Source organism: Nicotiana sylvestris, chromosome 12 (assembly GCF_000393655.2).
Source record: "Nicotiana sylvestris chromosome 12, ASM39365v2, whole genome shotgun sequence".
Classification (NCBI taxonomy): domain Eukaryota; kingdom Viridiplantae; phylum Streptophyta; class Magnoliopsida; order Solanales; family Solanaceae; genus Nicotiana; species Nicotiana sylvestris.
This window is the reverse complement of record NC_091068.1, coordinates 86,765,088-86,787,494: the sequence shown is the minus strand read 5'-3', so window position 1 is coordinate 86,787,494 and position 22,407 is coordinate 86,765,088. Positions and strand designations below refer to the sequence as shown.

The following is a 22,407-nucleotide window of genomic DNA, read 5'->3' as shown; positions in this document are numbered from 1 at the left end:
CAACCTGTACGCAGTATATAATAAAGCAGGAGAAGGAAATACAAAATGAAATAAGACAGTAAACTGAAAAAAATATCTAAATCCTCAAAGAAAACCAGCACTGATCAAAATTACTTAGAGTTACGTACGAAAAATACCGAGAGCTAACCCAGTACAGAGAAATAGAAGCACATAGGTTGTTGCGGCGCGCAACCCGATCCCACTGCACATCATAATCCTCCCTTATTCCACCATAATAATATCACAATCATAAACAATAATTATATGTTGTGGCACGCACCCCGATTCCACTATATAACAAAATCAGTATCATATTTTACCCTTATTTCACCATATCAATCCACCCTTATTTCATTTGTTACGGCGTGCAACCTCATCCCACCATATCAATACAAATTCACCCTAATACCACCATATCAATCCACCCTTATTTCACCTATTGCAGCGTGCAACCCGATCCCACCATATCAGTACAAATATTCACCGAGTATAGTTAAATTCATAATTCAAATCACAAGACCCTCTACAATTGATGAATATAAAGCTCTATCAAAAAGGAAATCTTATACCAATTCGAAAATTCACATACGTAGTACTACACAACAAGGCAAGTCTAGTAACGACAATTAGAAGGTGCAAGTAATTCAACTAAGGCAAATAGCAACGAGTCATGAAAGCATGAAAAGGTCTAGTATGTTTAATAGGAGAAACAATGATTAACAAGTAGCAAATAAATCATGGAATGCATTTAGAACATATAATAGTTAAGGCAAGGAAGGAGATAATTAAGGAGAAGCGAAAATTATGGAAACAAGTAATTCGACGGCATAAGGCACACACGTGCAAGGGATAAGTATAAGTGATTATTTATGATAATCACTGAACGAAAATATTTCATATTTTATGAGGAGCATGACTCCTTACTTGAAGAGAACTCTATCCAAGATAAGGAACGAGTTAAAAGTTGAAGTTAACCCAAACTCTTCCACCAAGGAAGAGTAAAACATTATGCCTCTAGTTAATCCTTATTCTACTAGCTCTATAAATATAAGTTTGTTCTCTTTTACAGGCGATGCATACGTACTGAAGTAAAAGCAGGATTGAGAGCAAAATAGCAAGGCATTTTGTGAACAATTCCTGTGAGATTCAAGAATGTTATCCTGAAGCTACACAAACCAGATTGAAGAACCAGTTCCATAAAGAGTTCGATGTGTCTGTTTTTTATTCTAGTTCAAGTGTAGTAGGAGTTTTTGAGTTGTACCTTTCATCTTTTCTTAGAAGCATTTGTACTAGGTACCTGAGTTGTATCATTCAAGCTAGATCTAACTTGAAGTAGTCGCAACAGCCTGTGGCGTATTGCTACAAGGGTTAGAATTAATCCTTAGGTTTGCAAGAAGTTGTAAACTTGAGTTGTATTTTCAAGTTAGAGTTAACTTGAAGTAGTCGCAACAAACTGTGGCTTGTTGCTACAAGGGTTAGAGTTAATCCTTAGGTTTGCAAGAGTTTGTAAACATTGTTGTTTGGCTCAGAGTTATAGTAAAGTGTTTGAAAAAAATCCTACTGGGTAGTAGGTCGTGGTTTTTTACCTTTTGAGCCGTGTTCGCATAAAAATCTTTGTATTCTTACTTTTTGCATTTTTTTATTCCGCAATAATAGCGTAAGGAACACATAGAAGAATCAAGTCCTTCGATAATCCAATGCATGTAAAAATTGAGTACAACACAAATCACCCTCCTTCTTATGTGATATTAAAGTATAAAACAACAAGTGTGAACTGTTTGAAAGGCTTATTATTTTTTTTGTTTGAGATTGTTGTATTTTTTGGTGGAGATTGATGTAATTGTGTTGGATGTTTTGATTATTATTATTATTAGTTGGAGGTTCTTGTTGTTGGCAGCAAAATAGTACTGGACATGTAGCTATTTGTATTTATATTTTTGTTTGGCATGTGGTGTAGCTATAAAATATAAAATAAGCATTGTGTGCTCTTTCGGTTAATTAATAAAAAGTTTGTAAATTTGTTAAATACTGAGAGAATTCAGCTGGTTATTTGGCAAAACAAAATGTTAAATACCGATCAAATTTGACTGGTTATTTGGCCAAAAATAGAAATTGTTAAATATCATAAATAGTCGGTTAATTGGCCAAAAAGATAAAATTCAAATAAATCGATTGAAATTGGTCGATTATCTTATTATATTCTAAAAATATATCATTAGAAATTGACCGACTTCGACCGGTTATCTTATTATATTCATAAATTTTTACTTCACAAATCGACCGATTTCGATGGGTATTGTTATTTTAAACTAAAAAAATATTAATATGAACCGATTGTTGGCGGTCGGTTTTTTAAATTTTACTTGGGTCATGTGACAAAAAGTAGACCAAAATTCTAATTTGCCAGACCGACTATTTTCAGTTGGTTCTTTGCAGACCTATCGATTACCAACCACCCTTTTTTGATCGGTTTTCCTTAGAAGCTGACCTTTAATAACCGGTTTTGGCCGTCGATTTTAGCCGTTTTAATTTTAATAGTGTATAATTTTTTATTTGCTTAGTGGATAAGGAAGAGAGAATATAGCTTGTTAAAAATTACCAAGAGAAGTTATCGGGCTGTAATCTAGTTGAACAGTTCAACACATTGTGAAAATTTCGAAATTTGGAATCATTCCACGAGCTGATAATGACATGAGTTAGAGCGACACTAACTTGTTTGGAGCAAAAGCTTAGTCATTCTTATTATTGTTATGAGTTGATGTTAAAAGTTTTATTCCAATAGCCTATTTTCAAGACCAGCAATGACCTTGAGATAGATGGTGATGCTAGGAATAGAAAGATTTATATTAGTCAAAACCAATCATATGTTGAGATTAACATATGTTGCACCAAGATGTGAATAAATATGCAATATTTTTAAATACTCTCCTCTGGCATAATTTCTGATAGTAGTAAGTAGTAATTATTATAAATAACTGAAATTCATCTTTATCCCTAAACTAATAATGCTACTTTTTTGTTAACAAAAACTCCTAGAAAAAGACAAACTAAAGAATGAAAAATACAAAAACCACCAAATCCTTCTCTTTGGCAATTGAATGCAAAGAGTAATTACCCAGGTTAAAAGGGCCGCCCGGTGCGCTAAGCTTTTACTATGCGCGGGATCCGGAGAAGTGTGGCATGTTAAATCAGTAATTACCCAGGTTAAATCAGTAAATTTCAAAGCAGAAAAAGACATTTGAAAAGGTCAGTTCTCAGTTAGGAAAATGACAGTTAGAGAAGAGGGGAAAGGGAGCAAAAGAAGAGGGCCTTTTATTATTATTAATATTATTATTATGTTAAAAAGAGTTCCCACAAGTCACCACCAAAAGTACTTTAACATAATTGAAACATCAATTCTTTTTTCCTGAACCCTTTGTCTAAAGTTAGCTTTTCACTCTTCCATTTCATATTCCACAGCACATGGTGTGCTTCTCAAAGCATAAGTGAGGTCAGTATTTCACCTTGTTGGATATAAGAGACATGCATTAGGGGAGAAAATTAAACAACAATTATTATTCAAGAATCACTGGCAAGACTTGTTGTTTGATGTTTACCAAATTTTGCATGTCCATAAAACTGGTATGTCCCTTAAATTTTCTGCTAACTCAAAAGTTTTGAACTATCTATTATTTCCAAGAGTTCAAGAACACTTAGCTGTCATCATAAGAAATGTCCTTTTGTGAAAATGAACAATTCTGCTGATGTGAGAGAGTTTCTTGTTTTCATATTGTAGCTTTACACCTTTTTGTTTTATTGAATGGAATAGAAATGCATCTGAAATTCTGCTCTCCTCTTCAGAATACAGAAGGTGGAAGGTGTTTGATAAATCTATTTGTGTAAACTTATGAATTTCTAAATGGGAAAGAGAAGAAATTGGTTTACTTTTGTCAAGAGACTTTTCATTCCTGAGACAAAACCAACAGCTGATCAAAAGGTTTGAATTTCAAGATTCTGTAGCTTACTAGTGAGTTTTAATCTTTGGATTTCTAAACTTGGAAATTATGAAAAACATTTTCAGAAACCAAAGAAATGGAAATGTTTTTTTGGAAGGTGCAAGTTGAGGAAATGTATTGCTATAGAAGCACCTGAGAAAACATTAAATGAGGCAAAGGAAGAGCAGAGGAAACATGCTTTGGCTGTTGCTATAGCAACAGCAGCTGCTGCTGAGGCTGCTGTTGCTGCTGCTAATGCTGCTGCTGATGTTATCCGTCTAACGAATGCTCCAAATGAATTCAAAAGGAAACGTAAAGATGCTGCCATTAAAATCCAAAGTGCTTATCGCGGCCACCTGGTAAGCATCATCTCTAGTGTTTCTTGAAATTTTCCTTAGTCCATAGTCTATTTAGTGTTTTTGCACCTGCAATTCCATTATCAACTTGTTTTGGACTTCCATTTGACTGGTATTAGCTAGTAATTCATCACTAAACTTAGTAATCAGGATAGAAATTGCAGTCATTGCTATAAGCGTCTTGAAGATCTTCATACAACCATTTATCGATAAATTGATAAGACTAAAAAGTTTCCAAGATTAGTCAAATCTTTTGTTGAGAATTTAGGTAGTAAAAGACCAAAGAGCCATCTTTGGGGCTACTATGCATCTTTGTTCTTAGTAGAGTGTAAGGATATAGCAGGATTTGAACCTACGACCGTTATGTCAACAGCCAAATGCTCTACTAACTGAGTCATACACCCAAAAAAATATACGTAGTAGTTGCTAGGAAGCAGGCCCCTCTTCTTCTAGAGGAGCACGGCTTTGTATGAGACTCGTACTGCAAAGCAAGTGGAGAAAACCTAAGGTTTCACCCTGTCTTTTTTTTTTTCTTCCCTTTGGCTGGTAAGGTGGTCTATCACCTCGTTTGGGAAGAAAAGCTTTTTTGTCGTCGGAAAATCTCTCTTCACTTAATTAAACCCTTCCCTTATATAGCTAGGCACAATTTTTAAGTGGTCATTTGGTAAGAGGGATTAGGTGGAATAAGAGGTGGGATTAAATTTATACCTCCAACCAAACAAGGTATAAATTTAATCCCACCTATTATCCCATCGTATCCCATCTTATGCCATCAAATGTGGTATTATTTTATACCATTTCTCAAGTGGTATAAAATAGTACCGGGATTATAATCCCGGTACTATTTTGTCCGCATACCAAACGACCCGTAAGAATATATTATGCTTGTTTTTGTAGCTACTTAGTTATTCTTTTCGTTTTCACTTATCAAAACTTCTCTGGCCTAATCTATAACCTTGTGGAATGTTGTGTAGGCAAGGAAAGCATTAAGTGCTCTAAAGGGACTGGTGAAGCTTCAAGCAGTGATTCGAGGTGAAATTGTGAGAAGAAGACTCATTGCCAGATTGAACTTCTTGTTGCCTCTTCAAAAGCCAAAGGCAAGAGTTTATCAAATTAGACTCCCTACCTTTGAGGATTATCACGACTACAGCGACAAGAAGCTCATTAATAGCCCAAACGAGAGCATGAAATCTAACGGATTAAAGGTAAGAAAAATCTTTCTACTTTTCTCTATGATTCAATGAAAGGGAAATCGATTTTGTTTGTCCAAAATGATAAAGTTTATTTAGTTTTTGCAGTTTGAATATTGTCATTCATCTGTTTTCATATTTGTTATATGGTTTTGGTCATTTGCAGCTTAAATGCAAGAGCCATAGGACTTGGGATTTCAACTTGGCTTCAGAACAAGACACTGAAGCCTTGTGGTCAAGAAGAGAAGAAGTCATTGCCAAAAGAGAGCATTTGATGAAATACTCGTTTTCACATCGGGTAACTTCACTTGCATTTGTATTCTCTCACTCCTTTGTTAATAAAATAAGATTTAACTTATATACGCTATAGCAGGTAGCCTGCTTCTTTTTCCACGTTACTAATCTCACTTTTTATAGACAGTTACTTGTACTTATCTTTTAGGTAACCTGACCGTCAGTGTATAGAAGTTACATATTTACAATATGTTGCTTCTTTTCAGGAGAGAAGAGATGATCAAACTTTAGAGGAATTATTAACCAGCAAGAAAAACCGAAGAAGCTGCAGGTTTGATCATCAGGTGGCAGAAATTGAGGCACCAAGAAAAGTAGAGTTATTTGATCAATTTACAGACTCAAATGTTCCTCTAGCTGACATGAACGGAATGATGCAACTTAAAGCGAGGAAAGTACATAGATCAGATTTCATAGAGGAACTACATTCTCCTTCTTCGCTCCCAAGAAGATCATTTTCTAATGTAAAACAAAAATCAAATGTTGATGTTAACTCTTTACCAAATTCTCCTATATTTCCTACTTACATGGCTTCTACGGAATCTGCAAAGGCAAAAACAAGGTCAATGAGCACGCCGAAGCAACACCTAAGGTTACACGAAACATATTCTTCAGGTCAACATTCTCCTTACAAGCTCAAGGTTTCCTCTTGGAATTCATTTAATGGTGAAATGAATGACAGTAACAGAAAGAGCACAACTTCTAGCAGATAGCTCTGAGTGTACAAGGTGTTTTACCAAGATTGAAGAAATACTTTTTTTTTCTAGATCTTATATTTGCTATCAAGCATATTCTAGATGAGTATTGCTGCCTCCTACTAACACAAGTACCGGGTAACTCTGTCCACCAAAGATGAGTGTCGTACATTATTGACCTGTTCTATTCAGTACTTCCAACAAAGGAAAGCAGAAACTCCTGAATTTGCACCATTACTTCTGGACTTGAAAACAATCAGAAAATGAAGCTACAATTGGAACTTGAAGCTGCTTGAGTAATCTATCCAGAGTTGATTGATGAAAGCAAGCGCACAATTTTTATTACTGGATTAACACTTGCAGAGACTTGCCACAATGTATATATAGTTCAATGTTTGTTATTCCTTGTTTTATTTATTTAATTTTTTGTCTGAGTTGAGTATGTTAGGCAGAAATTTTTTGATGTTGGTTGGTGACCTTTTACCTGGAAACATTTCTAAGTTTGGTATTTGCTTAGGGGCTTAGTCTGTGTCTGCTATATTTACTTAGCTTAATTTCTTTTGGTTTCTTTCTTTATACCAAAGATTACCTCTCTATTATTTCATGTAAAATTCTTTGAAGAATAAACTTAAACAATATTTAGGTCTAAGCTCTCCGATTACACCTGATTTTGGAAACTAAAGAAAATGGATTATACCAACCGAATGTAGACGAAAAAGCATTTTGGTATGTAAGATTACTGACAGATAAACAACCAAAATTGGCAAAAAAGGGTAGTTTGGTTGCCTGTTTGGTGAATATAGTCAGAAATGCTTCATAGTTTCAGGCCTCTTTAATCTTTTGATCTTCATCAAACAAACCAAAAATATAAGCCCCAAAATTTTCCTCTTGATGAAGGACAGTAGAAGTAGCTCCTCCTCTATGTTTTGAACTATAGATAAAACACAGTCCAGCAACAACTCTGGTGATCTCACATCTCGAAACCAAAAATAAAGGGATAATACATAAGATGCTCCCTGAACTTGTGTCGAAAAGTGAGTTTCCATCCCAACCTTTACGGGTGTCCTAATACCTCCCTATACTTGTCCAAAGTGAATTTAATACCACCTTATGAAGCATAATACCACTTTCATGGCCTGGGGTGTTCCACACGCGCATGCCACATCAACGCCATGACAGAAATGCAATAAATTAAATTTTTTTGACTTTTTTTCTGTTTTCTTTTTCATTCACATATTATTATTCTTCTTTTTTTCATACCAACCACCAAATTCATGGCTTTGATTTCATTTGAATGAATTAATTTGTTGAGTCCAAAGAGAGAAAAAAAGACAAGAAAGAAATGAAATTTACTACACAAAATTTGTGACGCCATAGGTTGGTGATAAGGGGGTCAAGATCTAGTTGGGTTTTGTTTGTTGAATCACCGGAAAATATAGAAGTTTGCCGGAGGAATTGAAGAAAGAAATGGGGAAGTTTGCCGGAGGAATCTAAAAGTTGAAGAAAAAGAAAGGGAAAAGAGCAAGAAAATTTGCTCTTAAAAATGAGCGGAGTGAAAATGGAGAAGAAAGAAATGGGGTTGAGATGGAGAAGAAAGAGGGGTTTGGGGGAGGGGGTGGGGGGTTGAAGATGAAGAGAAAAGGGAGGTGGGGGAGAGGGGAAGTCCAAAAATATGTTTTATTTTTTGCCAAAAAAATATTTTTTTTGCTTTAAATAAGACGCGCCACCACTTTATTTATTTTTTTTAATTTTTTGCCACATCAGCTTTTAGGGTGGAATTAAATTCTGTATGAACAAGTATAGGATGGAAAAACGACACCCGTAAAGGTTGGGATGGAAACTCACTTTTCGGCACAAGTTGAGGGAGCAACTTATGTATTTTCCCAAAATAAAATATATACTTGACCATAAGACAGAAAGAAGATTCACAAATATTGCATAGCATGGTTGCTGCAGATGCTCCACAGAGGAAATAAACGCTCAGTTGCTCCTTGCTCATTAACACAGCTTTCCTTCAGCAGGCTTTAGCAGGATACTGTTGCAGGACGAGGCAGCAAAATTTTTGGAGTTGATTAAAACCAGAAACTGACTATCTAATCAGTTGTTTTTACCATCTTGTTCACAAATAGCTGATCTCTTAAAGTATCGACTATCTTAGCTAAAACAGCACCATTGGCAGCTAGATACTCTTCAGCATCCTGTCTACTGTTTAAAACCTCTCCATCTATGAAGTAGCTCCCTCCCTCTTTCAGAATGACTTCATGTTCACAAGCCAATTCCAAAACCTCAGATTTTATGCAAAAGCCTCCCCCAAACTGTACCCTCAGTTCAGCTTCTGTTGCTGCAGGAGCTAGCTTATTTTTAACGACTTTGACACATACCCCAAGACCAGTAATCTGGAAAAAAGTTCAAGCCAAGTAAGTGACAAAGCAACATCACTTAAACTCATCTCTGACAAGTCCATTGGAAACAAAGGGTATTACAAAACAAAGACAAGCAGGTAAAGAGTTCTCTTTTTTTTAATTTTTTTTTCCCTGGGGTGAATGTAAGGATTAAGAACGGAGACATGACACCCAGAGAGATTCACACTATAGAGAAGGAGCAGAAGCTCTTTCTAGTTTTGCTAGAGGGAGTGAATAGTACAGTAATAGCAAGTGTACACGATCTAAGAAAAGTCATAAGTCAATGTTCTGGATCACAGATTGAGAGGTCTTCCAATCTGAAAATAATACACACTGTAAATGACTAATAGCTCATACTCGCGTCTATTTGATTAGCTTCTAGCCAATGAGCATCTCAAATATCCAAATGAAGTAGTTTCATATGTTCTCTTCAACAATTAACACACACACATGTCTGGGTCCGATGGCATAACTTAAATGATTTTAAGCTTTTTACCCTGATGACTTCAGTTGTTTATCTGATTAATTATGTTTTGTAAAAAAAAAAAAAATTAAACTGTCAGTAGGGACATAGCATTTTCTCCTTCTCATGCTCATAAGAAAGAGACGGAATGACAGATTCGGAATAATTCATATCATAATTGGGTTACTAAAATATATTTCTGAAGGCACGAACCAATGAGTCAAAAACATGCAATATTTACCTTATCCCTGTTCTTAAGCAATTGTTTTCTAATCGTTCTAAGTCGTACAGCAGCATAAAAAGGCAAAGCATTTCCACCACAAGTTACTTCCTCCATACGCCCTGAGCCTCGAGCTAATCCTTTGTTCGATCTTACCTAAATAGAGGTCAGATCAGTACGCCAGCTGTAACAGAAAACGGATAGCAAGATATAATGTGTTCTAGTAACCAGAACAAACCTGATTAACGAAAATAATTAGTGTGCTAGAGTTGCATAACGAAGAATGAATTTTACGTAGTGCTTGTGTCATTATCTTTGATTGTAAGCCTTTAGGAGAGTCACCTAGAGTAGCATCAAGCTCTAGTCGGGGAACAAGAGCTGCCACCTGTTAAAAGAAAAAAATTTAAAAATAAAACTAGAAATTTCAATTAGCAGCCTGAGTCTAGGGGATCAATAGGATGAAGTAACAGGTTGGGTAAATTATAGAAAATACAAGAATGAAAAAGGGAATTGTGGACATATACTGGGAAAATTGGAGCAAATAAATCAGCCTTGAATTATAAAGGGAAGCACTTACACTATCAACCACAATTACATCCACGGATCCACTTTTTGTCAGGGTATCAACAATACTCAGCAGATTCTCAGCAGAATCTGGCTGTGAAATAAGGAGATTTTCTACATTAACCCCTATTGCTTCAGCAAGAGAGGGGTTCATTCCATTTTCGACATCCAGGTATGCACAGTAACCTATCAGTACAAAGATAATAGGATGAGAGGAAACTAATTTGAAAATTGTTTGAGGAAGGAAAAACTGAAATGGTTGTAAAGATTTCACACTTACCATTCTGGATATCATTATCTCATGCTAAACATTGAAATGTTTCCTTTCAAAAGGTAAATCATCCTTATCGTTGAGAGTTAGAATCACTTTCTTATTTACTCTTCATTAGTTTCTTTTAAGTAATTAGGTTGGAAAGAATATGGATTGCACAATGTCCATGAGTACATCTGCAGATCAAACTGTTTAATATCACTACTGTCTAACGTCGTTTTTTAAATCCTTATGTGGTGCCCCTCGTTTCAAGCGGCATCACTTTTTGTGTCAAACTAGATCAAATAAGATCTAGTTGTTTTCTAATCAAAATTCAAGAAGAAGATCAGAACAAAAGTAGTCTTTTCTTGAGAGTTCTGCGACATATTCATTCTCAAAAAAAGAAAAAGAGTTCTGCGACATATAAAACTAAGAAGCACTCAATCCATTTGTTAGCCAATGAAGTAAGCTCATCTATATAAACACAAAAAATTTGCAGCCATGAGAACTATGCAAAAGAAAAAAGTAAGGATAGTACCCAACTGGAAAAGATAAAGTTTCCGTTCATTCTATCAGTGGATGCTATTTAAAAGAAAACAAAAGCATACAATATGTAAATAATAAGCTAGGAAAACATATTGTGAATAGTAAAAGGTCATTAAACTATTCACCTCCAAGCTTTTGAGCCTCTTTAATTACATGAAGGGCAAGTGTTGTCTTCCCAGATGCTTCTTGTCCATAAATTTCAACAATTCTTCCCTTTAGTAGAAAATTCAAATGAACAGCAAGTGTTAATACCCGCGATATCCTTGTTACAACAACAATATCAAAGTACTTTGATTTAGAGAAGCAACAAGCACTAAAATCATTATACAGATCACTACAAATTTAAAACACACAAAGAAGTACTTTGATCCAGAGAAGCAACACACGCTGAAATCATTATTTTATAACTAATAATCCCCGGAAACTACTATGTACTGGAAGAACCCTTCCCCAGAGGAAAAGGAACTATGGTTACAAATGGCACTAGCATCTTCCTATTGTTAAATGACATATATCCATTTGGTGAAGCCTCACAGCAGAAAAGAAGGAGAATGCTCTAGGCACATGACTATCCTCAGACAATTATGCCACTAAAAGCCAATAAAAAACCACTTCTAATTGGATGCTAGCCTTAAACAAGCCGGTTGAGAACAGTAGCTGATTTATAAATCCAATACGGTTATTTTCAAGATAAGTTAAGACAAATATAGACTATACTGTCCTAATCCTCTCCGCTCAAAAGAAACTAAAGTCTGGCAAAGGAAAATTGCAAACTGCTTCAAGAGATCAGACATTCATGGCCCTTTGCACATACAGGAAAACAGAAAATCAGCCATTACTTGTTTGAGATTAAAAAATTTAGAGAACAACACATCAGCACTACATGAAGACCCCATTTATGCAACCGGTATCGGAGACAAAATCCACATTTGGAAATAAACACATCTAATGTAATCACTTTATATAAAATCACCTTGGGTAGTCCTCCAATCCCAAGTGCTAGATCAAGCCTCAACGAGCCAGTAGGTACAACAGGTGCACGTCGTCTAGCACCAAAGAAGCGCTGCAAGGACAACATTGATTCTTTGCCAAAATCACCTACAAGCTGCGAGAGGGCCAAATGCAATGCAGTGGCTTTCTCTGATGTTTTGGTATCATCTTGGATATCATCAAATTCACCTTCTGAGATTCAACAAAAAACAAGGTTGGAGTTATTAAGAGACACCTGAATGCTCGAGGAGCATGATATACGATGAAGCCACAAAAAGATTCCATGCAGTTTAACACCAATAGGTAACTCCAACCTAAAACTGTACTTGGAGACAAGCAATTGGTTTGGCAGCATACAATAAAGCATTATCTTACATACATTTACTAGTTGAGAACATAATCTCGTCCTATTTCCTATTTGTCAATTTTTCTGCCAAATAATTGCTCTTTGATTTGTAAGTGAACCGATATTTTACCGCAATAAGTATTATGTTTCATACTAAATCGAAACATATATAGTAATACCACACAATTAGTAAATGCAAAACAAATTTTACCAAGCAGAGTTCTAAAAAAAAATTGACCAAGCAGACTTGTGGATACATGTGCTAGCTACATAGCTGAGAAGGAGTTGCCATGGTAAACAGCAATCAACTAAAAATCAACATGTTCAATATTCTTGGCGTAACAGAATAATTCTTCCTCCTAATCTCAATATATTAAGGATTGATGTCCACAACTAGACTCTTGTAATCATTGACTAATCAAGAAACAAGATGTTTAGAAAATTTTTAACTCTGTGTAACTCTACAACCCATATTATTCACTCTCTTTTCTCCCCTTTCCTAGTCAGTGTTATTCGGATCAGATAGAATAACACAAGAAAGCTTCACATGGGGATTAAGCGTACAAATGTTAAGAAGGGTCTCAAAGAGAAAACCTGCTATATAATTCTAACCTGGAAACATGGAACAGCAAAATTCAGCCATCGAAAAGTTTGAAAGACTAGATACAAATGGTATGTATAACACAAAAGCACCAGACAATTACAGAACTTGCAACCAAGCATTTTATAATATAATTTTCTAGTTGTTCCAAAGTCTTATAACATATCAAATTCATTTTTTGCGTACGGGAAGGATGAATCGCTCCCCAAAAGGAATTTATTGATTTTCTCCCAATTGGTTGGACAGTAGGTGCGATGATTTACTTCACCGGCGAGGTCTGTGGTTCAAGTCCGGGATGGCCAGATGCGCCAGGGAAAAGAATAGAAGAAGAATCCGATTACTTCATGCATGCTCCACTTGGCTCAGGGGATATAGCTCAGTTGGTAGAGCTCCGCTCCTGCAATTGGGTCGTTGCGATTACGGTTTGGATGTCTAATTGTCTAGGCGGTAATGATAATATCTTGTACCTGAATCGGTGGATCATTTTTCTAAATAATGAGGAAGAGGACTGAAACGTGCCACTGAAAGAGGTAACCCCCACCCCACCCCACACCCCACCCAAAAAAAACGGTTTGAACTTTTTTATGTTAATTAAAAATGTTTTGAACTTTAGAATCATAAAAATAAAACTAAACAAGAAAAGATGGTTTTTATCACCTGCCCAAGATGCATCAGTGTTCAGCATCCTTGCCCAAGCAATTCCATTCTGATAAATAATTAACCCCCAAAAAAAGACACATAATAAGCAGAAAACTTATAACAAAAAGCAAAAATAAGACTGACAAGATAACAACTATACTTATAACTGAATTCTAAGTTCAAAGGAACAAATACCCATATTTTTAATTGTGTATATGTAAAGAGAGAATAAAATTACCTGGGGTTTGTAGGGAAAAATGGAAAGGCGGCGAATGGAGGAGGGAATGAAACGAAGAAATTGAAGTGAATGAGGCACCATGGTTTGTTCAGTAGAGCATTTCTGCCGCTTCTATTTTGGCGCTTTAGCAGCTGCAGTGCTCTTAAGTCCCGCCATGAATTCTACAAGGAGAGCATTTATATCTCTCTTCTTTTTCTCTTATTTTTCAGAACGAAAAAAGGGGCAATTTTTTTTTGAGAAAAATGACATAGATGATCCCGTATGTTTGGGATTAAAATTAAATTTAAAATAGTCCCTTAAGGGATCGTTTGGTACGGGTAATAGATAATTACTTTCGAAATTAAATTTGAGATATTAGAAGTAGGGCGGGTGCTATCGATCGCGAAGCTATCGCCCGGTTCAACCAACCGTCCGTCCTGGTGCCTTTGCTACTGATTTGACCGCTTCTCATCGTTAATCCGGGTTCACCTTCATTTCATGTTTGGTTGAAATAAAATAACGGTATAATTAATCTCGGGATTAGTTATTCCAAAATTGTAATGTTATTTTTATCCCTATGAGAGGGTGAGAACTAATCTCGGATAATTAATCATGCGATAACTTATTTTCCAACCAAACAGTGCCTAACATCTTGTTTGATTCTTATTACATGTCATTTCATAATGTATCGTATTATATTGCATTGTATTGTTTGATGAATACAATGTTTGGATAGATTGTATCATTTGTCATCATTTCATGATGTGACACACCAAAAATATGAAAAATAAACTAGCAACATTACTAAGAAAAAATAAGATGCGAAGTAGAATTATTATATTAAAAAGTAGGATAAAAGATAAAATATGATTATTTAATAATAAGGAATGACAAGATGAGAGAAAATAGAAAGGAAACGACGCCACCACACCAAATTTGTTCATATACGGGTGCTCTAATCTCCAGTATATTATGCTAGAACTTTTCGTGTATTGGAGTTCCAGCATAATATGTCGGAAGTTCTAACATAGGTGCACCAATCTCCAGTCTATTATGCTGGAACTTTCCGTGTTGCAGCAAAATAATGGCTATTTTTCAATGACTTTGCAAATGCTGGCTATTTTTCAATTACTAGTCTGAAAACTGGCTAGCCCGTGATGTTTTCACAAGCAACTTTAATTGTTTAAGTTTTATCAAAAATATTTTATTATCTTTGTTAAAATTCAATAAATTTTGACTTAAATTTAATAAAAAATCGTAAAAGAAAAGATTTAACCAAAAAAACCAAATGTATCAAATAATAGCATCACCTAATAGACCAAAAATAGTTAAGAAATTTCTAAAATTGCAACTCCAGATGTAAGTTATAGTTAAATATTTTCTTTTTCATGATTTTCTTAAATCTAACAACCACATAAATTTAGCATGATTATGTAATGAATTGATAAAAAATAAATATTATTAATCAAAATGAAGTGATAAAAAAGATTTTCCCTACTCTTATTATGAGTCCGGAACCTAAATAATGTGTGTTTGGACTCAAAACACACAAATAAGTGTATTAAAAAAAACGACATTTCTATATATAGCGTGCAACAACAACACGCTATATATTAACGGTAACGTCTGCCGTTAAGTATAGCGTGTTGTTGTTACACGCTATATGTGTCAGACGATTTGACTTCTCATATAGCGTGTTCAAATTAAACGCTATATATAGCGTTTTCAAATCATACGCTATATATAGCGTTTAATTTGAACTCGTCTTCTTCCTCAACAAAACCCTCCCCCGTTTTTTTACAAACCCTCCCTTCTCCTTCTGGTCCCCCCGTCCCCAACTGCTCGACAATCTAAAAAAAAAATGTAGGCCCCTCCTGTCACACAAAAGGTCAGGAACGTAGGTCCTCCATCGTAGTAGAGCATTCTGGACTCGTGGTTTATCTCCTTCGTCTTCAAATTTTCACGCAATACAACACACAACATCGAGGTATTTCAATTTATTTTATGTCCAAACTTGTATAATAATGTATATCACTGCCTATTGAATGTGTTTTCCATGTCCTTTTGTGTTGTATTTGCAAAACTAGTATGTTATATTTATCCGGACTTAGATATTAGTGTAAAATTTAGATTTAATTTTTTATGTTAATATAAGTATTTAGATATTAGTATTACTATGTCATTATGTGTTTTTTATTTGCGAAACTAGTATTGTTGTAGCTATTTTTTTTAATGTTATCTGATTAAAATATATATGTTGTTTATATTTAATTTATTTATTAGCGTAGTAAAATGTAGAAACTTTTAGCATAGTAAACTGTATAGTATTTTAGCATAGAATCCTTGTAGTTTAAGTAATTTTAGAATGGTAGATGAAAATATATACTTTGTTAAAATTTAGAATTTAAAGTATAAAACAAACACACACAAAATAATTGAAAAATTAAATTTGACATACATAAATATTCACGATAGTTTGGTGCTACTGGGCCTTAACTATCGAGCCTGGAACCCAATTGTTACATATACTTTGTACAATTAAATCTCTAAAAAAATTTAGAATTTAAATTATAAAATAAATACACAAAATATTATTAAAAAATTAAAATTGACACATATAAATATTCATGAAAATTTGGTGCTACTGGGCCTAAAATATCGAGCCTGGACCCAAATTGTTACATATACTTTGTACAATTTAATAATTAAAAATAGAATTTAAATTATAAAACAAACACACACAAAATTATCAAAAAATTAAATTTGACACACATAAATATTCATGTAAATTTGGTGCTACTGGACCTAAAATATCGAGCCTGGACCCAAATTGTTACATATATTTTGTACAATTAAATCTCTAAAAAAATATAGAATTTAAATTATAAAACAAACACACACAAAATTATAAAAAAAATAAAATTGACACACATAAATATTCACGAAAATTTGGTGCTACTGGGCCTAAAATATCGAGCCTGGACCCAAATTGTTGCATATACTTTGTACAATTTAATAATTAACATACAATTAATGTTGTTTAATTTACAGTTGACGACATGGACGCGCCTATACGTCTCAGCCCTTACTCTCGTGAGCTATTAGTGCTTCAGGGCGATCATAGGCCCGCCCATATATGGGATGGAGAGTTACTTTCCCAGGCTCTCTGCGCTAGGAGAGTGGATGACCTGTGAGATTTTCTTCATGACAGAGTTCTCCACGAGCGTGTAGTCCATCGCCTCCAGGCCACGGGATTCTATAGGATTATTGAGATAGCCCGATTACACCCAAACCAACTTGTTGAAAGCACTTGATGGCATGTGAGCAAGGCATGTGGTAGATGGGTCATTTTCCACAAGAGCATAACCTTCTAGATTCATTTATAGTATGTACATTATTACCTCGATTTTGATGGATAGCGGTGCGAGCTTCAAAAAACATTTCTTTCGTTATCATACTGCAAAAATGAATGCCAATGCGCTCGCCATCTATATTTCTCAAATCTTTTTATAGGCACTGGCATAAATTCAACACCCTTTTCCATCAATGATGTTGCAGCTGCAGACCTTTCAACAAATCTCTCTGCCATCTGCTTGAACAACAACCGCACCATGGCTGTGACAGGCAATCCTCTTGCAGACTTCAATAACCCGTTGAAAGACTCTGACACATTTGTAGTCAGAGTTCCCCATCGTCTGCCACCATCCGCATGCAACGTCCAATTTTCAGGGTCATGTCGCATTAACCAACGATAGGCTACCTCGTCTTCTTGTCTGATATATTCCATGTGCATCCGGAATTTATGCTGTTGATGGTTTGTTGCTGCCATCCACATCAAATCATGGAGATCCTTGTTGGGATATGCCTTCTGAAAATTAGCTTTAAAGTGCCTAACACAGTAACTGTCGACGTCCCCTTTTTCTACTGGTCGAAATCGGGTATACGACATTGGGAGAACAACTCTATTCCCTTTCGAGAATTGGGTTTAGAAGTTGAAGAGTCGCCACCTAATGAGTATAGTGCATTAGGACACTTTTTAGAAGAGTTTGAGTTGGAAAACCAGAGTTCGGGTAAGGGCTAGAAATTATCTCGAGGGAAGGTGTTAGGCATCCCTCAAGATCCACTAGTGTGGTCCCGACCATGCTACAATTGTGACTTTACAAGTAAACAATCAAGGTTCAAATAAGGAATCGCATATAACATTGCAATTAGGTTGAAAACTTTAGAAGGAAAGTAGAGAGGGCAAAAATTTATGAAAAAGGATCTGAAAGTTTTACAAGAAGAGATGAAAGCAAATAAAGGGAAGGGGGTCCTTGGTTTACAAATAATATGGATCACATCAATGCAATATCCAGCAATCACTACTCAGAAGAGGGGTCGCACGTGATATTGGCGCACCGGTCATCATATCCATATTATACCCATCCCATCCCGTTAAGGTATTAAAGCGTGGAATGGTATCGTTACTTATTGCATGTTATTACCCGTCTCATCCTATAAATCCTAGAGGGTATTTAGGACCACTATTCCTACAAGGTAGGGACTAGCTGAACCCTTAGGTTTAAAGGACAAAATGCTAAGCGACATACATAACAAGTAGGACTACACATAAAGGGAACACAAAGGCAAATAAAAAGCTCACAGATCCCTCCACAAGTAAACATGTAATCAGCACGTCTCAAACACATTTAAGGTCTCAAAGATAGGAGTTTTCAGAAAACAGGAATAGATAACAGTAGTTGAGTTTAGCGACAGATAAAAAAATTGTTAAAGCATGGTTTTTGAAAATCAAGTAGTGACAGTAGTTTAACAAGGTGCTGGACACGTATTCAAAATAGCACAATTCTGGGCAAAGAATGGTAACCCAGTAGTTTGAAAACATAATAGAACAAGAACCAGAAAACCAGTGAGAGTAAATAGATGCACAATTTCAAGATTTTGTTTCCAGATAGAGCGGGAGTTCTTAAAAAAAAAAACAGAGTGAACTTCAGCAAGAATGGGAGCAGCAGAGTTCAAAATTATAAGAGGCTGATTGGTCTTAAACCGGTAAAACATGATTAATCGATTCTTATTAGGCCTAAAGTTTGTGTAGGCGTCGTATGCGTTGCATAATTACCTTAAAGGGGGTGAACATGCATATTAATTCCAGTTTTAAAAGGACGCAGTTAACCAAACTTGTATTATTAGATTAAACATATTGGTGAGGCGTTCAACAATTGCAACTCAGAAAAAATAAAAGCCCTAAGTAATAAGATGTCTAATGCACATAGAAGCTCCTAAAACATAGTCTCTAAATGCTAATGAGAATGCAGTAGTAATTTTATAACAGTTACTTATTGGTTATTAACTAATCGTGATTACGAAATGAGTATAATAATAGACTGAAAGTAAAGAGCCTAAAATAGGATTACTAATATGTGAGATGCATGTCATATACATGATATCTATTGCGCAAGTAGGTAAATAAAGTCCTATAAGCATGTTTTCTACCCATTACTTGAACTAAGCATGGATAACCCCTCCATATTCACTATTCGACCCCAATCATTCGTTTACAAATTATTACAAACCAAGGATAGCCGAATTACAATAATAAAGAATAAAAAATAAGAAGTTATTCTATAGGGAGCCTTCAGCCAGGCCCAATCTTTCAACCTCACTCCTTTCGAGTTTCACAGCCTTTTCCATGGTCTGGGTGTGGCAAAGCTCTCTAAGGCCCCATTGGGTCCCTGGCCAATACCAACACCCAAACATTTACCAAAAAATGTTGAACAAGTGCAGTATGGAATTACCATCCTTGTGCATCAAAGTTCAGTGAGTACTCAGAGATACCCAAAGCAATGCTTACACGAAGGGGGCAGGACCTAATCTCTAAGAGTAGTGAGAGTGCGTGATATAGTTTAAGGAAATTGAGTTGAGAAAAAAAACTGTTTAAAAATGATCCATATAGAATCAGCTCTTGAAATAAAAACAATAGAAGAGTGTGACAGTTTTGTAAGAAGGTGAGTAGGACAATCTCAGAACTAGAATATCACACATAGTTCAGGGAAGCAAACACAAACAGGGGAAATGGGGACAAGTAGTTCACATGTGAGAGCATAGTTGCACATACGTAGACATCAGAGAAAACATTTCAGAACTTAAACAGTCACAACACATTTCATCCCAAAGTGCTCATGGAAGAGGTTCAGGATTATTTAGTAGCTAGGAAGGGTCGTGAATACATGCTAATACTGTACTGGGGTTAGGGGTAAGGAAGAACTGTATTAAACAAGTAAGGGAAGCAGTAGACATGCTGAATTAAGGGAAGGGTAATCACATCAATGAACTAGCAAAGAGGCACGCTAATTGCAATGAAAACAACAGAACCATAAGTAGAAGCATAAAAGAAATAAGAGAAAGTGCAACATGCATAAAAACATGTTGTTTTGGAAGCTGTAAATCAAATAGCAAACATACCAGTCAAGAGTGGGATAATAGAGCAGTAGTGTGCAGGGATGTAGAGCAGTAGTGTGCAGACCAAGAGAGAAGCAATGTATAGAGCTATAAAATAGTAGAGTAACAAGTTACTCAGTCTTGTCTTCTAGCCGACTAAGTAACCAGTAGTCAATAAGAGAAGCGAGCGAGAATGTGTAGGAAAGTAAGAGAGAACAGTGAGTATGCTTGTGTGTGTAAGAGAGAGTTCAGAACAGTGTGGTTGTTCGTTTGTTATGCTAAATAGAGGGTAGAGTATTTATAGTTTTGAAAACAAGTAGAGAATAAGGTAACAAGTACACAATTATAGAAGCAATACCAATTGGAATCAATCACAGGACCAAACTCCTTTTAATTAGGGAGTCATGATTCGAATGGGTACAAGTTATATCAGATAAGGAAAAAATCACTTAGACTACTGAATCTACCATAATAGGAGTAGTAAAGCATGTAACATGTAATAAGGACCAAATACATAATATTTCAAGTAAGGAAAATATATACTGAATATTTGAAAGTATGTTTATGCGCATAAATATGGTAAAAATATAAATTAACTCTGAAAATTAGTCAAAGAATCACGGATGAGACTAAAATCACAAGGAATTAGTTCTAAGTAAGGAAAACATCTCACAAATAAAGAAGTGATTCAAAATCAGTGAAAAACTTCTAAGGAAAACGTGTACAAAATCAGGAATTCGAAGAGATGCACAGAATCAGCAGAATATTTGGTAAACAATGAATAATTAAATCTATTAAACACGATAGGCACGAAAATCAGAGAACCCTAAGCAAGAAATCACAGAAACAGTAGAAGGTTGGAACCCTAACAACAAAATTAAAGCATAGAACTCGGAGAATAACCCAGAAAATCACACAAACAAGAAAATAATATAAACACAAACATATAGTACTCAAAATCAGAAGATAAAGTGATTTCGAAGAGGGGTTCAGAAACCCTAGTTTGAAAAAAAAGGGAACAAAACGTTTAAAACTTGAGCAATCGTAAAGATCGAGTAGAGAGTAGTGTAAAACATAAAGGTGTGAGTTAAAATCGTTTAAAAATACAGAGATTTAAGAGGTTTGGGTAGAGATTAGGGTTTCATAAGAAACCAGTGAGAAGTAGGAGAAACATGACTGTGAAACTCAGCAATAATGGTGTTCATAGCACCATCGGACCAAAACCCATCGGAGAAAGGCCGAAGACAAACCAGGCAAAGCTTTCAGTGACCATCTCGTATGGTGGAGGCTCCTGGGGTCTCCAGGATAGTGAGAATCAGCGAGATAAGGTTTCACGGCGGCTGGTGGTCGAAAGAGGTGAGGCTGGAGGTGGTCGGATAGATGGTGAAGGCCATCGGAGAAGAACCAGAAGGTTCTAGAGAGAAAGAGGAGAGGAAGAGACCAAGTAGAGAGAGAGACCGGTCTCGATGAAATGAGGGGTCAGGAGGGTAGTTAGAATTTAATTAAGGAAACGAAATTTGGGCCGTTGATCTCATTTGATCAACGACTCAGATTAAATCGAAGTTGGGCCGAGTTATTCGGAGATTGGGCTTGGCGGATTTGGATTGGGTATTGGGTTAATTAAAAATCTGATGGGGTGGGTTATAATTGGGGCTAAAATTGCAATAATAATAGGTTAGGTATTAAATAGCCAATTTCTCCCTCTTAATATTATAAAAATAATGGAAATGATTTTAAAAGAAAATTAAAAGTACTGAAACCATTAGTAATACAAAAATACTGGAACTGATTTTGCAATTATAAAAATACTATTAATCGAAACATGGGCTATAATTGCAATTATATGCAAATTAGCTTTAAAAATACCAAATAAATTTGTAAAAATATGCAAAAATCACCTTAATTATATTTTGGTGTAAATATGAGAAATAAATAAATTATTCACCAAAATAATAACTTTGGGAATAATTATTGGATTTTGCACTGCTAAAAATAGACAATAAATTGGTTTTGAAAAATCCTTAAAAATTTTGGGAAAAATACCAAAATACTTGGACATGCTTATGTATGCACATATATGTTATTTTGAAAGTATTTTGAGTGTAAAAAATACTTAGGGAAAAATTGGGTATCAACAACTGCCCTCTTTACCCGGGAAGGATGAAAGAGTTGTCGGGTAAAGATAAGATGGCTAATTTTGACCGGAAGTGGCGATTTGAAAGGAATTC

At 35.3% G+C, this 22,407-nt stretch overlaps 2 protein-coding genes across 4 annotated transcripts; one reads left to right on the top strand and one right to left on the bottom strand.

The window, feature by feature from the left end:
* Nucleotides 1-3,329: 3,329 nt before the first annotated feature.
* Nucleotides 3,330-7,030, top strand: LOC104223260 (protein IQ-DOMAIN 12-like). The gene is made up of 6 exons (XM_009774660.2): nucleotides 3,330-3,621; nucleotides 3,841-3,976; nucleotides 4,061-4,333; nucleotides 5,305-5,535; nucleotides 5,687-5,818; nucleotides 6,021-7,030. The coding sequence occupies exons 2-6, from the start codon at nucleotides 3,899-3,901 to the stop codon at nucleotides 6,522-6,524; spliced, it is 1,218 nt and encodes a 405-aa protein (XP_009772962.1). The 5' UTR covers nucleotides 3,330-3,621; nucleotides 3,841-3,898; the 3' UTR covers nucleotides 6,525-7,030.
* Nucleotides 7,031-8,314: 1,284 nt separating this feature from the next.
* Nucleotides 8,315-14,012, bottom strand: LOC104223259 (DNA repair protein recA homolog 2, mitochondrial). Of its 3 annotated transcripts, none has more exons than XM_009774658.2 (8): nucleotides 13,766-14,012; nucleotides 13,546-13,594; nucleotides 11,925-12,133; nucleotides 11,077-11,164; nucleotides 10,169-10,341; nucleotides 9,830-9,976; nucleotides 9,613-9,747; nucleotides 8,315-8,902 (listed from the first exon to the last, which is right to left on the bottom strand). In XM_009774658.2, exons 1-8 carry the CDS (start codon nucleotides 13,844-13,846, stop codon nucleotides 8,600-8,602), a joined length of 1,185 nt encoding a protein of 394 aa, XP_009772960.1. In that variant the 5' UTR covers nucleotides 13,847-14,012; the 3' UTR covers nucleotides 8,315-8,599. The 3 variants fall into 3 exon arrangements, with proteins under 3 accessions (XP_009772960.1, XP_070021649.1, XP_009772961.1); XM_070165548.1 differs by lacking the exon at nucleotides 13,766-14,012 and adding an exon at nucleotides 13,075-13,285; XM_009774659.2 differs by lacking the exon at nucleotides 13,766-14,012 and adding an exon at nucleotides 13,152-13,285.
* Between the last annotated feature and the right edge of the window lie 8,395 nt (nucleotides 14,013-22,407).

Coding starts and splice junctions, on each gene's coding strand:
- LOC104223260 (XM_009774660.2), top strand. CDS start 3,899: ATGGGAAAGAGAAGAAATTGGTTTACTTTTGTCAAGAGACTTTTCATT. Junction 3,977..4,060: donor AACCAACAGCTGATCAAAAG/GTTTGAATTTCA, acceptor AAACATTTTCAG/AAACCAAAGAAATGGAAATG. Junction 5,536..5,686: donor TGAAATCTAACGGATTAAAG/GTAAGAAAAATC, acceptor GGTCATTTGCAG/CTTAAATGCAAGAGCCATAG.
- LOC104223259 (XM_009774658.2), bottom strand. CDS start 13,846: ATGGTGCCTCATTCACTTCAATTTCTTCGTTTCATTCCCTCCTCCATT. Junction 12,134..13,545: donor CACTGATGCATCTTGGGCAG/GTGATAAAAACC, acceptor GTTGAATCTCAG/AAGGTGAATTTGATGATATC. Junction 9,977..10,168: donor ATGTAATTGTGGTTGATAGT/GTAAGTGCTTCC, acceptor TTCTTTTAACAG/GTGGCAGCTCTTGTTCCCCG.